Raw genomic sequence first — 15,874 nt, forward strand, 5'->3', positions numbered from 1 at the left:
AAGGATGAGGTGGGGGTGGGGCGTCGTGGTAGCCCCTGAAACAGTATAACCTTAGGCATATGATGGAAAAGGGGAGAGAGCCACCTGTGGGGAGCTTGATGTCCCTCTGAGAATTTCATTGGCTGTTACCGTTCATTACACAGTCAGGGAAATGTGTGCACCTCTCATACATATGGGCAATGGAAATATTTTAAATGCCTGATTGGTTGGAGCATGTTGATTTAAAAAGCTGTTTAATCTTTTTCATCTCTCTCATTTTTCATCTTTATCATACCAGGTTTTGAGAATAAAATCAATAAAAATGCCAAAAGCCTAGCCAAATGTAGGAATCAGAAAGCCTGGAGCAGAATCCCCATGAGAAGAATTTCTACCTACATGGATTGGCAAAGAACTGGGCCTGGCTCCTTAGCCTCAATCTGCTGTTCTGTAGGGTGTACACAACTGAGCCTACTCTAAAGGCTATTTTGAAGATTGGGGACATTTCTGTGAATGATTCGCATGAGTAATACGCAGGAAAATTTCAGGGCAAAGAACCAACTTCTAAGGAGAGATTTTCATGCTTGGGTGAGGTCAGCTGCATCCTAAGTTCATCCCGGTGAAAAGCAGGGGTCCGCATGTGCTCTTGCAGGGGTCCACTCAGTAACAGACAGGGTATCTATGCTAAACTTGATTCTGCTGCCTGCCCACTGTATATTTATGAAAAATATCTCCCAAGGAAAATGGCTGGTGTGTCTTTAGGAAATCTGTCCTTCTGTGTGCGGCTCTTACACTGCAAATACCGGGCTCGGGGCTGAACGGGCTGCCATCTGCTACACACGGCAGCTGGACTGGCCTGCAGAAAGGCCGATGCCAGCAAAGTTCACTGCAGGGAGAGATTCCCTGAAACTTCAGGGTGCAGAGCTCATTATGTTTGCCATTCTTTATCGACCACAGAGAGTATTTAATGTCCAGAAAGCAGACTTTTATCTGGAACACCAGATAGATGTGGGATGAGATAAGAGAGTCTTCCTTCCACTTCCTGATATCAGGAATGGTTATTTCATGTCTGTTTCTGCAAGCAGTTCATTTTCACCTCTTTACAGTTTTCCACCTGTCTCTGAGTAGATATTTTAAAAAAATTTATACCTTTCACACACTTACGAAACAGAGGGCAATGTCTCTTCATTTATTCATCAGTTCTTCCCTTTATAGGCTCAGTGCGTGCGTACCCTGTTCAGCCCGCACACTGCTTCATCCTGGGTGTGTGCTCTGGAGAATGCTCTGGAAGGCAGGCATCTGGTCCTACTCCTCAGCCTCCTGCATGCTCACACTACAATTCAGGTAAAGCTAGCGAGGGCATTCTGTGCATCAAAGATACTTTCTTCAACGAAACGCATGATGGGATGTGAGTGCCAAGGAGGTGTAATTAGTGCTAGGACTTGGCTGTGAAAAGCTGCATAATTAACATGTTAAGTTAGTTTCCATTAGGGAAGACTGGAAACCTGCCATTGTGAAATCCCTTTGTCTACATTCTAGGACTTAGAATTCCCCTTAATGGGAATGTGTGAAATATTTTTTGCACTTGTCCATTTCTCTGGGACAAGGAAGGCCGGAAGTTAGTTAAGGAGATGCACTGCGGATTGGAAGCATTCGCAGTATTAGAGGTCTCTGTCATGTTCCGCAGAGCTCATAGCCCTTCTAGACAGTCGGATTCTCACAGGAGCAGTTGATCTGTGAATTTACTGTTACACCTTATGTGTATGGTACTCATTCCTCTGAATAGAATCCAAGGGAGGCTGCACATGACTCTGCTTATACACTGTGGAAAGAATGACCTCATCGCTGAGAAAATTGCCAATATAGTTGGAATTTTTCCCACAATTTAATCATAGTATTCGATTTTTCCCCAAGTGGCCCAGTCCACGCTACCTTCTTTTACCACATACTTTGTGTAAGGTAATGCCTGCTGGTGTTACCCTTATGCAGATATATCGCTTTTGCAAATTCAGAAACTTGCTTTCCTGAGCACTTTTTTTTTCTCCTTACAAAACATCAGACTTAAATAAATTAGGCAATAAAGTGCTTACTTTGCTATTGTAATTGAGCAGGTGGTCCTATTAAAATTTGGACACATTTTAAAGATAACATTCTGAAGCTCACGTTTTGAGACGAGAGTTGGGAGTGTCTGATTAATGTTTCCTTGGATTGGGGCGTGCTAGCCTTTCTTCAAGCTCTCCTCATGAGTGAGAGATTTCACTGGAAAAGGGTAGAGCTGAGATATTTGGGCACTTTAGTTATTTGGGGTGAGTCTGAATCTTTGCAGAGCATCCCCTAATAAAACGAATGGTACGTGCTTTATGAGTAACAGCAAGCAGAGAGCTCTTCTGCTTGGACACAGGGAGTATGACCAACTGGTGAAGATCCCTAACTAGAGACTTTCCTATTTCTCTACCCAGCAGCTACAAAACTGAGCTGGGTTTTTCTCTTACTCTGGCTTCCAGAAGATTCCAGACAGCGCTAGCACAGTGCTTCTGTTTATTGATTTTCTTTGCTCCCCAACCAGGTGACTGCTACTAGCTAGTGACCATATTGGTATTTCCTGTGGTGTGAGGACATATTATGAAATCCAAGGATGTAAAAGATCTGTCTTTAATATTATGATCTTTCTAGTAAAGTTGTATTTGGAAATTTATTTTTTGGGGGGGGAGGGATGTTTGTTTGTTGTTCTGTTTTGTGTTGTTTTGCTTTTAAACCACACAGTGTGGCCATTTTTCTTTCGTTCAGAAAGCACTTCCCAAATGTCAACTAGTGAGTGAGGCTGAGCGTTCAGTGATGGGAAGTCTCCTGTGTATGACACAGGGCATCCAGACCCAAGGAGGGTAGGCCTTTAGCAAGGTAAGACAAGCAGGCTTCTGGAAGGAAAGGGTCAAGCCTGAGAAAGTGTGGCAGAAATCCAGAGGGAGGGCAGACCAGTGTCAGCAGGATGTCGCACTGATGGGACTGGATGGAGGAGGAGGCAGTTCTTGAGCTGAGCTCTCCATGTTATGATCAGGGAGGTGTCAAATGCTCAGGCAAGCCTTGCGCAAATGCTACCCAAGAACAAAGCCAAAGGGAGTTTGACTTTGAGAGACCAAAACCAAATGCTGAGCACCAGCTCAAGACCCTGGAGCACCTCCACAGCCACTGCCCGGCGCCATTTTGTATCGCCACCAAATGGCTTGGTTCGCAACATACATCCATGAGCATACCTGAGGCCACCGTCCACTATCTGAGGACACCGCTTCTCATTTATGAAGCAGCAAAGGGTTTAACATATGAAGAAACCATTTTTAAACAAAAGGGAGAGAGAAAGAAACGTCCGCATACCCACCTATTTATTATTAGGTACACGCGACCATTGACCTTGGCATGGCTGCGCAGAGACGGAAGCCCAAGGCGCAGTGGGAGACAGGTGGGAGAGAAAGAGGAGACTGTTAGACAGAGGTAACGGATGAGGAGACGGTCTCTGAAGCTTTAGGCAGGGGTATAATCCACACAGACTGTGCCGGAGGAAAAGATCAGACAGCAAGATTCAGGAGCAACATGGAGTCAGGCATACACAGGAAAATGCTCAAAGATCCCATGCCCTTTCAGCCTCTGCCCTCCCATCCCATACTCTATTAAAAAGCAGGGATGCTTGATTTTAAAGATGGACATTATCAAAGAAAATTAGAATCCGAAGAGTAATCAGATTTTAAAGAGAAATCTAAGTGAACCATAATCAATATATTTTCTTCAGAGTCTTTAAAACTTAAGCTTATATTTTCTAACACAAATCAAAGATAACTTGTAATGGTATCAAGGTAATTATAAGGAAAATTATTATTATACAACTTGTATTATTGTCTTGTTATATATTTTCAGTTAGTAAGTAAAATGGAATTTCCTGGGATTGTCTACTGAGAAATCTTAATATTTTTCTTATAGATGGCATAATTTATTTCTATAATCATAAGTAAAACTTAAACGGCAATAAATACAAGTGGTATTTGTCCACACTGAATATGTACATGCTCACACACACACACAGCAGATTGTACAAGACAGAAAGAGGGTATACCAATAAAAACCATAGTTCTGAAATCAACTTAATAATTAATTACAACGAGCACACCAATCTCCATTTACAACCAGTTTTCAAAAGCAAAGAGGTAAGAGAAGGCAAGCATGCAGGGGAGTCAGTCCCATCTGTGAAGATATTTATCTCCCTTCGTCATTTGGATTTTATTGTGGTCATTGATTAGGACTCAGGACAAAAACCAAGCTACAGGGACATGAAAACTATCAGTAAGAAAAATATAGGAGAGAATGTTTAAAAGATGATGTATATGCCAAATATTCAAGTCCAAATTCTATAACTTTAATAGAATATTCTCACAGAAAACCTCAGGATACCAGAGTCATTTAATTTCTCCAAGGTTCTAGAAAACTGTTTCTTAGACCTGAAGGTGAAATCCTATGTAATTCTTCAATACCTTTCCCTTTCTTGTAAACGTTTTTACTTAGGGAATGCTCCAACCAGAAATACAGGGAGCAGTGATCTTGAAGGGGTCGCTTAGGTCTGCTGTTTCTTAGCAAATTAACAAGCAAACCTGTTGCTATAACCGTAGAAAGAAGGCAGCATATATTTATCATGGACGATAACCTTCCCAGGACCTGCATAATAGTCATGGCAGTACATGTATGCTTTGAGGGAATGCTGAACTAAACTCAGGGTAAACATACATACTCCATCTAAATCATTTGGTGTCTTAGGGTTACTATTTCTGCGATGAAATACTGTGACCAAAAGCAACCTGGGTAGGAAAGAATTTATTTCACTCACAGTTTTGTATTAAAATTCACCACAAAAAGCAGTGTGGGCAGGAAATTAAGCATGGTAGAAACCTGGAGGCTTGAACTGATGCAGAAGCCATGGAGGGGTGCTGCTTACTGGATTGCTCTTCATGGTTTGCTTACTGAGTCTGCTTTTTATTGAACTCAGGACCATCAACCCAGAGACGGTGCCACCCTCAATGGACTGGGCCATTCCCCTTCATTCACTAATTAAGAAAATGTTCTCTAAGCTCGCCTGAAGCCTGATCTTATGGAGGCATTTTCTCGATTGAGGCTCCCTCCTTTCAGATGACTCTAGCTTGTGTTAACTTGACTAGACAGGACAGGCAAGCTGGTAAAAGCTTTGTTGAACCTTTTGTCTTGGGTAAAACTGTGGTCCTGAAAATATTTACTCTTTTGTACAAATTATATCCTATGTCCTATTTGATTATATATCAGAAAACCCAGACACATGGCAACAAGAGTAATAGTGACAGAAAGTCTCCACACACAGAAAGAAAGTTTAAAGAGAACTAGTACACATTGAAGAGAAGAGAGGACTTTAGGAACAAAATGAAATAAGATTTAAGTCATCTAGCAATGATCAACAGTTAAATCTTACAAATGAAAGATTTCTTTTTTCTCTTCCTCTTCCTCTGTCTGTTTCTCTCTCTCTGTCTCTGTTTCTTTCTATTTCTGTCTGTCTGTCTCTCCCTCTCTCTGTCTCTATGTCTCTGTCTCTGTGTGTGTGCGTGCGTGTGTGTGTGTGTGTGTATGTGTGTGTGTGTGTGTGTGTGTGTGTGTGTAATGTGTTTGTTTTGCTTTTAATTCACTTTGTAGTCTAGGTTGGCCTTGAACTTGTAGCTACATACCCTCCTTTGTCAGCCTCCCAAATGATGGGATTATAGGCATGTGTCACCATGCCAAGCTTAAAATATGTTTCTAAATTCTTTGAATATGACTTTTGAAAAGCCATTGAGTATTTGTAGGTAAATTCAGCATGCATATTGTCAGAATTCCATAATAAATAGTTTGAGCAATAGGCATCTAGTAGTATCAAAACTGATCATGATAAATTCCAATAATTGACAAGTCACTGAGGGTAATTTTCCCTCCTATGATTTGCCTATGGAACTCCTTCAGTTCTAATGACCACTCATTTTTAAGCACTGATTATCAGAAAAGAAAGTAGGAGTGACAGTGACGTAGGAGAGTTCGGGTTGCCTGCCCTATCTACATGCGGGCAGTTTACATGGCAACCAGTTACCATGCTGGGGAGTCTCACGGCTCTGCTGCATGGGGCAGACACAGACACAGACACAGACACAGACACAGACACACACACACACACACACACACACACACACACACACACACACACACACACACACACACTCGTGCCCCATCAGTGAGAAGTTCAAGGTCGAAGTTGAAAGTTCAAGTTAGGGCACTGGATTTGGCTTCCAGCTGAAGCAGAATTCCAAGGCTGACTTCCTGGACCCAAGAGGAGAGGCTTCCCCATGTGCTCACCTGTAGATGGTGTTGTCTTCTTTGCTGGGGATGGACTTGAGGTCTGTGAGTTCCAGGAACCGGTCATGGAAATAGTGGAGGTGCAGGATGCAGACCAGCAGAAAGGAGGTGGGGATGAATATTCGTGTGAACAGTTCGGCCACAGTGAACTGCTTCAGGCCCAGATCCTCAAGCCTGTCAGAGGAGACAGAACAAAGGCAAGAAGCTTTCTGGACACTACAGTCTGTCCTCTCCCTTACAAGCCACGGCAGGTGTCCTCTGAGCTTTTAACACTCACCCCCACCTCCCACTAGTCACCAATCCAACCAGCCTGGCTTCACAGCAATCAGTACCAACTCATTGTAGCAGAAATCAGCACCTACCCTCTTATCTTGTTCCAGTACTAATCGTTTTGGGGTCAGTGTCTCATACATGCCTGGCTTTCTCTTCTCCCACCTTCTACTCGTATGGTACTCAGCAGCTCAAATGCCACTAGTATCACTTTGGCTTTCTGTTTTCTTGTACTCTTGGTCAATCCCCTGAACTTACCTGCCTTTCTGTTGCCCAAACTGACATGTCTACAAAGAGCACCATGATTTCCTGTGCAACTAGACCCAGATTTCTACAGGAAAGCTGCTGTGCTGTGATGTCAGACTCCACAGTGGCCGTGGCTTCCCTCTTTTCCTTGGCAAAGCCATTTTCCACTCTGCCCTCTCCTGAACCATTAAATGGGGTAAATGGCTGCCTTATGTAAAGTTTAGACATGAGGAAGCATCCCTGGTTGTTCCTGTCATAGGCACTCATGTTTGGTTTGCCTCCTTAGTTCACCTCTGGATAACTTGCACCACTCAACCTACACATAGCCTTTATCTGTCTCTACCCTTTACTCAGTCTGAAGAAGATCTTGCCAGGTCTCCCGGGAAAGCTGCTCAGCGCATGAGACCTGATTTTGTTTCTGCCTTTCATAAACCACACTTCCTTAGCTGCTCAAGGATCTTAACAAGATTTGAAGAAAATTCCAACAGCAGACACCATACAGGAGGAGCTGCAGTGTCCAAATGAGCTTTCTGGAGATGGCCCATGGTTTGCACGGCTGAGATGGATGAACCATGGAGAGGCACAGCCACAGGGGCATTATCCCGAGATTGCCTCTGGCTACTGCTGTGCCTTCTCATGTTTGTCACTGCTGTAGTCCTCATATATCTGGCATGCTGTGATTGGACAGGGAAGACTCTCGCTGCCTGTAGCTTAGTGCTGTTACCTCCTGAGTGACAGGTCACTCTATTGGGCACTTTTCCTGCAGACAGTCATGGAGATGAACTTTCATAAAATAGTATTGTTTAGATGAATTAATGATTTTGCAGAATTCCTACTTTGATTTAAATAGTTTTTGGAAGTTAGAGTAATTGATAGAAAGTTTAAGGAGATGGTTTAAATGGGTTTTTTGCCAGAAAGATATGATAAAGTTAGAAATAAGAGCAGAATGTGCCCTCTCCTTTGTAGAATAGCAAATAAAGGCTTCGTAGGGTGGAGAAAAGGAGCACAGAGAGCTTTTAACAGCTTACAAGTATGCAATTGTACTTGGAAGAGAAAAACAGGTGTGGGACAGTTAATGATCAAAGAAAACATTCACTCTAGGTTGGGTATGAGTCCTTGGATCTTGTTTGTGATCTAGAGATAGGACCACATGTTTCAGTGTGCTCCATGAAAAGACAGTGTTATGAATAAAGAGTAAATAATTCTGAGTACAAGAATAGAGAATAGTGGATTAGCCAGCTTAGCTAAACAAGACTTCACAGTTAAGATGCAAGGTAGATGATGACCTGTTTCTTGTCAGCTAACATAGGAAATAACTTGCTACTATAGCCTGGATTGCTTAAACTTCATTAATCAATAACAAAAGAATTATTGCTTTGGGGCTATGTTGAACTTGTGGAGAGAAAGATAGATGGGAAAAGTTTAGTTAGGTATGAGTTTCAAAAGAAGAATACATAATCAATAATCCTGTTGTAATTTCCTTTTGTGTAATGATTTTAATCTGTTTGTAAAGAATACGTTTTTGTGGTGATTGTTTGTAGAGAATATGTTACTCATGGCTATGAGATAATATTTTTCGTACATGGAGAACTTTGTCTTAGGTGGTATAAAAAGGATAAGAGAAAACATAAAATTGTTGAAGCCTGCTTGTGAGAGTTTATTACATCTACCGAATATGTGTGTATGTTTACGTATGTAAAATTGGTTGGGGCTTTGAGCTTTGGTCCATTTACCCAATGTGTGAGTGAGTGTGTGTGTGTGTCTGTGTGTGTGTGTGTGTATATGTATGTATATGTGTGAAATTGATGGAGCCTGTCATGCTTCATCCTCTCTCTCCCTGGGAGTGTGTGTGTGTGTGTGTGTGTGTGTGTGTGTGTGTGTGTGTATAAAATTCCACCCCCCACACACATACCTTTTTTCTTTTCCTTCTCACTGGTCACTAAAGAATTTAAAGAGTTCAGAAAGTTCCTCACTGGTCACAGGGAGTGCAAGCCACAATGAAAGTTCTACTTACTGATCAACCATCAACTTGACATTTGGCCTTCCTTAGTTTACTCTGTGGTGTCAAAGTTGGCCTTGACATTCTAATAAAGATAAATAAAAACTTCTTGCTGTATAAAAACTTCTCGATGAACTGTGTGCTGGGTATTTGTAATACCCCATCTCTCTTGCTGTCTTCTCCCATGCTCTCAGCAGATGAGCTTCCTTGCAATCCTCCAGTGCCTGGGGCTATCTCCATCTTGCCTTAGGCCTTTGTGTTTGCTGTTCTTTCTGCCCAGGATGCTCTCCCACATCCTAGACTCAAAATCCCATTTTTTTCTAGGAAAAGTTTAGTTTCCATTCATCAGGTTGAGTGTAAATGGCACTTGTACAAAGAATCCTGAGGGGACCACTCCATGGATTGCTTCCTTCATAGATTGACATATGTTTTAATGAACTTACATGAATCAAGGTAATTTTCCTGTTTTCCTTTTCCTTTTTTTTTCTCTACAGCTCTCCTCCTTGTTTTCTGCTGTAATCCTGGCACTGGACAAGTATTCAACAAGCATCTATAATAAATACCAGTGGGTGTTCTCATCTAACCATGCATAAACCTTTTCTTTTATTTTTTTTCTTTGACACTTTGGCATTTTTGAATCAAGACCTAGATCTATCTAGATTTCTCCACTAAGAGATTTATAGGAGAAGAATCAGAGAAAGAAAGCACTCAGATGCATGCTGTCATGTGCAATCAAGTCACTCTAGCATCAGATCAGAACACACTAGACACAGGGAAGGGTACTAGTGAATCCATAAGCCTCCCACAGGCTGGAAAACTGCTGAGCAGGGAAGCAGAAGGCACAGCTATGCTTCGCCTGGGGTGAACACCAGATGTCATCGCTCACTAAAATGGGGCTGAAAAATCATCCTCCAGACCACCTTCATGGAGTCTGCGCTACAGGGCAAGGTCAGAGCTTGACAGAGGGAATGGAGAAGAACGGGGCTTTCTAACTTGCCTTTGAGGACCTCACAGACATCCCTAGCATCACATTTTACTAAAACTGTCCACGAGATTTTTGGGAACAATCTGCCTCGGGGCTTTTAATGTGTTTGTTTTTTTCCCATCCCAGGCACACATTGCTTACTTCTCTTTCTTTAACCCGGTCATGTTTTGCCACAGGCCTGGGAAGTTCTCAAACTGGTAAGTGTAGATGAAGATGAGCACCAGCATGGTGTAAATGACCACCGACATCCAGAAGTATTTCAGGATCTTCCTCCACCACTCGTAGTGCACCTGGGAGTCAGACATTGAAGAACGGAGGCAACAAAAAATTGGAAAAATGGTCGCAAAAGGGATATGGCTTGCATACATATCAGGCTTAATGAAGCAAGGTATATACAGACATAGACAGACACACACGCACATGTACACGCAACACATCTTTGAAGCAAAGCCTATTTTAGTTGCTGGCTTCTAAGGTTCTTCGTGTGATTTAGTTGTGGCCTTGTGCCCATCATAACTTTCTTTTTTCTGCCTACAGAAAGCTGCGATTTTCTATTTTCAGAACTGTAAATTCCAATATCATATTCAATGAATAGAACTGTAAAATATTTATTAGAGGGCATCTCTCCTACTTTAGAGATATTCAAGAGTTCATCAGTTTCCGCTGAGGACATTTTCAAACTCTCATTTTCATTAATAATGAGCTCTTACTATTGCCATTGCTTCAGGTATTCTGATGCTCAAAAGAAGAGTCCACTGTTACTCCAGTCTGTACTGTTGGACTGCCCTCTAACGTCAGTTCAACTTGAGTTTGTGGACAGTCTAAGACATTGTAATATGATTGGTTTATGGCATCAAAGCCCTGGCTGTACTACACACACACTCCCTTTCCTGCTCCCCCCCCCCCCTCTCTCTCTCTCTCTCTCTCACACACACACACACACACACACACACACACACACACACACACACACTCACAAATGGATAGTTATCAGATCCCAAAACCCACAGTATGAGCAAACTGGAGAATCCTCAAATACTTAAGATTAGCCACACATTGCTCTCAAATTATTTAGTGTTAAAAAATATAATCTAATCTCAAAAATTATTTTTTAAATCAAGATAAATTTTGGAAAACTTATGAAGTGCATAAGAAATACTTGAGAGCTGACAAGTAACATCTGACATCTGATGTGAAACTCCATAGCCTCAAAATGGCTATTTTAACTGAAGTCTGTGGTGGAGATGTATAGACTTTGGGTCTTTTTAGTATTGGTGTGTGATTTATTTTCTGCTAGTTCTTTACAAATAAGTTTATTAATGTTATCCAAGGGTTTGAACTAACAGCTGGAGAATAAAGGAATGATATATTTTGTTACCTAGAAGGTTATTTTAAATATATTGCTGTGGGTGAAAGACTATAAAAATTGAAATTTTAAAGATAAAAATGGAAATTTTAGAATGTGTGTGTGTGTGTGAGAGAGAGAGAGAGAGAGAGAGACAGAGACAGAGACAGAGACAGAGACAGAGACAGAGAGAGAGAACACATTGATTCTAGTCATTCTTGATTTGGGATTCTGAGTGTCATCACTTGCTTTCTAGATATACCCATCTCTGTGGAGAGAACTCAGCTCTACTCCCGAGTCAGGTGTGAGAACTAGGCACTTGGACCACGTGTTTACTGACCTGGTACAAGGCCACACAGAACAGGAACAGCACCATGTAGATGATTTTGTACATGACGATTTTCCCCTCAAAGCTGACAAAAAAGAACATGCCCCCGCAGACGTAGATCCAATACTTGATGAAGAGGGCCACCACCAGATTGCCCAGAACCTTCATGATGTCCTGGTCATCGTCATCTTCCTCTTCCTCTTCCTCTTCCTTCTTTACTTCATGTCTGTCTTCCTTTATTTCCTCCTCCTCTTCTTCCTTCTCTATGGGCTCTCCTTCCACTTGTATATCTTGGAGTTCCTCATCTTCAAAACAGAAGACTGTGTTGTTATTCCTGGCTACAGCCATGCTTTGGCTGCTGGTGACTTACGTGGACATGGAAGGATATGTTTTTTGATATGCTTTTACATGACTCTAAAAAAATAAGGCAACACTGACATCTAAGTGACGGTCTTCATAGCTTTCATAAAGTGGAGTATATACGGGAATAATTTATGCTAATCTCTCTGTGGCACCTTTTGCATTTTCAGGATCGAGGGTCAGACAGTATAAAGATAAATGTATAACAAGAGTCAAAATCAAACTGTGATGTCACTTCTGATTCTCCTTGTTTCATGGCTCTAGACATGCTTCTAGCAGAAGCAGTATAATAATCAAACCAATGCTAGCAGTCCTATCCTGGTGCACCACACTTTAAAAATATCACAACATTCAGGATTTTGTATTGCTCAAGTTGCCTGTGCTGTCTTTCCAAAGTGATCTGAATTAGAATCATTTCTCCAAGAAACCAGTGGATTCCCAGAGTCAGGGGAGTAAAACTGAAGTGAGGTTCAATCACTTATGCTAAACACCCTTCTTTGCTAAAACTGAAGTGTGAAACATTGTGTGGAATAGACAAGACATTCAAGCTCATGTAGTCATGATGTAAATCTTATAGACTATTGCTGCTGAAACAACAGTCAATGGTTAGGCTTAATAGGAACTTAATAGTAGCTGGTGTGCGCTGGACTTCTCATCGATGGTTGCCGTCCCAGTTTCTCTACACTGGCACTTCCCTTTCCACAGGGTGCTACTTAACTTCATTTAAAAAAATGGTTAGTTTTTTTTTTTAATTATTTGTGCATGTGACAGAGACAGGAGGACATGTGCAGATCCTGGCAGAGACTAGAAGAGGCCCAGAGATCCATGGACCAGGAGAGACAGACAGTTCTGAGCTTCCTACCATGGGTGCTGGGAATTGAACTCAGGTCCTCTCCATCAGTACTGTGCACTCATAACCACTGAACCATCTTTCAGGTCCTCAAACTTAACTTCTTTAACATCATCTAATCCATTCTATAAACAACAAACATGTTTATTCATCTGCTTAGGAGTTTGAGAGCTAGTTTTCATTTATCTATACAGACAGACAAAAGCTCGACATGTTAATAACTCACTGTCTCCTTCTTTACCCACCTCTTCCCTTCTCCCCTTTCTCTTCCTTTTCTTTTTTTCCATATTTTTTAAAAGCCAAGAATTTAAATTTAAGGGATTTGAGTTAATTCATTGGTTCCAATTCTCACTAGAAGTATGTCTTCAGAGAAAATTTCTCAGATATTTAGTGCTGTCTTCTATTGGGAATAACCTTTCTGAAAGTTAAAATAACACATTAAAAAAAGTTCCCATGGGCTCACATGAATACTCTAAAGGTTACCTTCTGTCTGCAAAGCCCAGATAGGCACAAGATCTTCTGGAGCTGGAGTTACAGAAGATTGTGAGCCACCATATGATGCTGGGAATCAAACCTATATCCTCTGGAAGAGCAGCCAGTGCTTTTAACTATGAAGCCATCGCTCCAGTCCCTCACTTACCCTTTTCGTCAAGTTCTTGACTTCCAATTTTGACTTCAGACAGAAGTGCTTCCTTTTCCTGAAGGGCCTTCTGCTCTGTGAGATGCTGCCTCAGGAGCAGCCAAAATGTGATGGTGAAGAGGATCTGAAGGCAGAGTGAAATGGGGTTCAGCAACCATTTGAAGCTCGTTCTCCCCCACAGTTGTGGGACCACAGGGCACAAGCCTATCTATTTAGCAACTCCTTTTTAGTGTGAGCATCACCCATATGCTATGATCATGTGTAGCACTTCCAAAACCCTCAGGATGATGTACACTCTCCATTAACAGAAAACCAATTTCAGCCACTGGACTCCTTCCAGGTCAGTGTCCAAGACTGATTTCCTTTTGATGGTTAGGACCTAATAGAGGTCGTCTTGTATGTAACAGCCCCTCAACTGTGAGATATTTCTTATTTTGAAGAATTACACAGATACAAAAAGGAATTTTTCATCCCAGAAAATATACCAGCTAGTTAATCATGTTCATTTTGCAATGACTAAGAAAGAATTCTATGCTTTCACATGTCTACGTTGACCTTTTCTTGGAGCTAGGGAAAAAAAAATCCTCCTGATAGAAGGAGCCTATTTCTCTAGAGAATATGCTGCCTAGCACATAGTAGGGACACTTTTCCTTTTGGCAATAGTGTTATTAAAATATAGTTTACTTGCTAGCAACTTACTCATTTCAAGAGTGTATTTCAAAGATTGAGTATAGATCAGTGGTAGACTGGATACTTAGCGTTCATGAGGCTCTGGATTGAGAGTCAAAAAATCTCCTGAGAAATGTCTACTTAGTTGGTTTCAGTCTCCTTCCAGACTACCATTACCACAATCGAGTTTGATATCTTTTCTTTGCCTCCCCCTTAAAGCAGTATGATTTCTGTTACCCCTTCCTTTCATATGTTAGTTTTGCCAATGATTGATTTACTTTTTGTCTGTACTTATCTACATAATGTAGACATTTTAAGTAGAGAGTTACATGATATGTGACCTTTTGTAAATGATATTTACTTAGTGTGCTATTTTTAAGGCTTAATTACCTTATAATATGTATACACACACATATGGCACTTCATTTCTTTTTTGCTTTTTTATAAACTAGGGAACAGTATCTTATAATGATGTAAGAATGTACTGCAGGTGGGAGCATTTGAGTTTCCAACTTGCCTACAATGGATAACACTACTATAAACAGTCATCTAAGTGTTCCCATGGCTCTGTGTTTCCATCTGTCTTGGAGAGTTCTCTAAGCCTACATCTGGCATTGCTCATCTTGTGCTGAGTGTCTAACTGTTGGAGGAGCTGACAAAAGTACATTTTCCAAGGTTGCTGCACCAATTCCCACTCCCACTACCATGGGTGAAAGTCCCGGTGTCTAGTGGACATGACGTGATACTTGCTGGTTCAGAAAAGGTTTTCACTAAGTATTTGCCAAAGAAATGAAAACGAATTTGCAAGCTAAAGGTGGCTTGGCTTCTCCTTGTGTTCTCACTTGTCACACAGTCACCTGTGCCAGCCTTCATTTGCCTCCAACCAAAATCAGTCCTAATGAATCCTGATTAACATGCAGAGATGAACAAGGTCAAGAACTGCGAAACTGATAATTCGAAAACTGGGCATTAAAATTTTACAAGTCTCTACTAAATGAACCAGTCGAAAACTGAGAAAAAGACTTGTTTCAGTAACATGTAGTGAGAGATTAAGAATAATTAGGAGCATATGGGGTCCTCCCTGAAGGAAAGAGTTTCAGAGTGGCTGGGAGCAAGGCCAGACATGAATAATGCTGCCAAGGGCTCAGCCCTGCTGCTCTGAGGTGGTGCAGCTCTTTGAGGTCGGAGGTCACATTCTTTTCTTTATCCTTTTGTGTCATGCTAACTCATAGGTATTAGCTAGGTGGTATACAGTTAGTAGCATTTACCTACCTATCTATTTTATCTATCTATACATCTACCTTTCCATCTATCTATCCATCCGTCTATCTATCTATCTATCTATCTATCTATCTATCTATCTATCTATCCATCCGTCTATCCATCCGTCTATCTATCTATCTATCTATCTATCTATCTATCTATCCATCCATCCATTATCTATCTATCTATCTATCTATCTATCTATCTATCTATCTATCTATCTATCTATCCACTTGTTTAGTTATTTATCAGACCTGGTGATTGACCCCAAGGCTGGGTATACTCTCTACCACTGAGCTAAACTCAAACCTCCAACTTTGGATTTGGAGACAAGGTCTCACAGAGGAGCTCATGCTGACTTTGAAGTCATTCTGTAGCCCCAACTTTGAATTTGAGGTCCTTGTGTCTCAGTCTCCTGAACCGGTGGGATTCCAAACTTGTGTCACCTGACTTGATGGTGGTATGTTCTCATGAATATCAATACTTTGGATATTTTGTGAGACCAGAATTATCTAAGTGAACGATACCCTTGAATCCAATAATGTTTTTCAAAATA

At 41.3% G+C, this 15,874-nt stretch overlaps 1 protein-coding gene across 16 annotated transcripts in view; it reads right to left on the minus strand.

The window, feature by feature from the left end:
- The window catches only part of Piezo2 (piezo-type mechanosensitive ion channel component 2), a 372,639-nt gene that overhangs the window by 78,715 nt on the left and 278,050 nt on the right, over positions 1–15,874 (minus strand). For 10 of the 16 annotated variants that reach the window (XR_015642301.1, XR_015642300.1, XM_087592755.1 and 7 more), the window contains 5 exon segments: positions 13,387–13,510; positions 11,549–11,841; positions 10,005–10,153; positions 6,364–6,537; positions 3,350–3,391 (listed from right to left, as the gene is read on the minus strand). Coding sequence is in view for 14 of the 16 variants with exons in the window: in XM_087592755.1 (XP_087448881.1) it covers positions 3,350–3,391; positions 6,364–6,537; positions 10,005–10,153; positions 11,549–11,841; positions 13,387–13,510 (782 nt within the window). In the remaining 2 variants the exon portion in view is untranslated. 16 annotated transcript variants of the gene reach the window in all.

Source organism: Rattus norvegicus, chromosome 18 (genome assembly GCF_021556685.1).
Source record: "Rattus norvegicus strain SHRSP/BbbUtx chromosome 18, alternate assembly SHRSP_T2T, whole genome shotgun sequence".
NCBI classification, from domain to species: domain Eukaryota; kingdom Metazoa; phylum Chordata; class Mammalia; order Rodentia; family Muridae; genus Rattus; species Rattus norvegicus.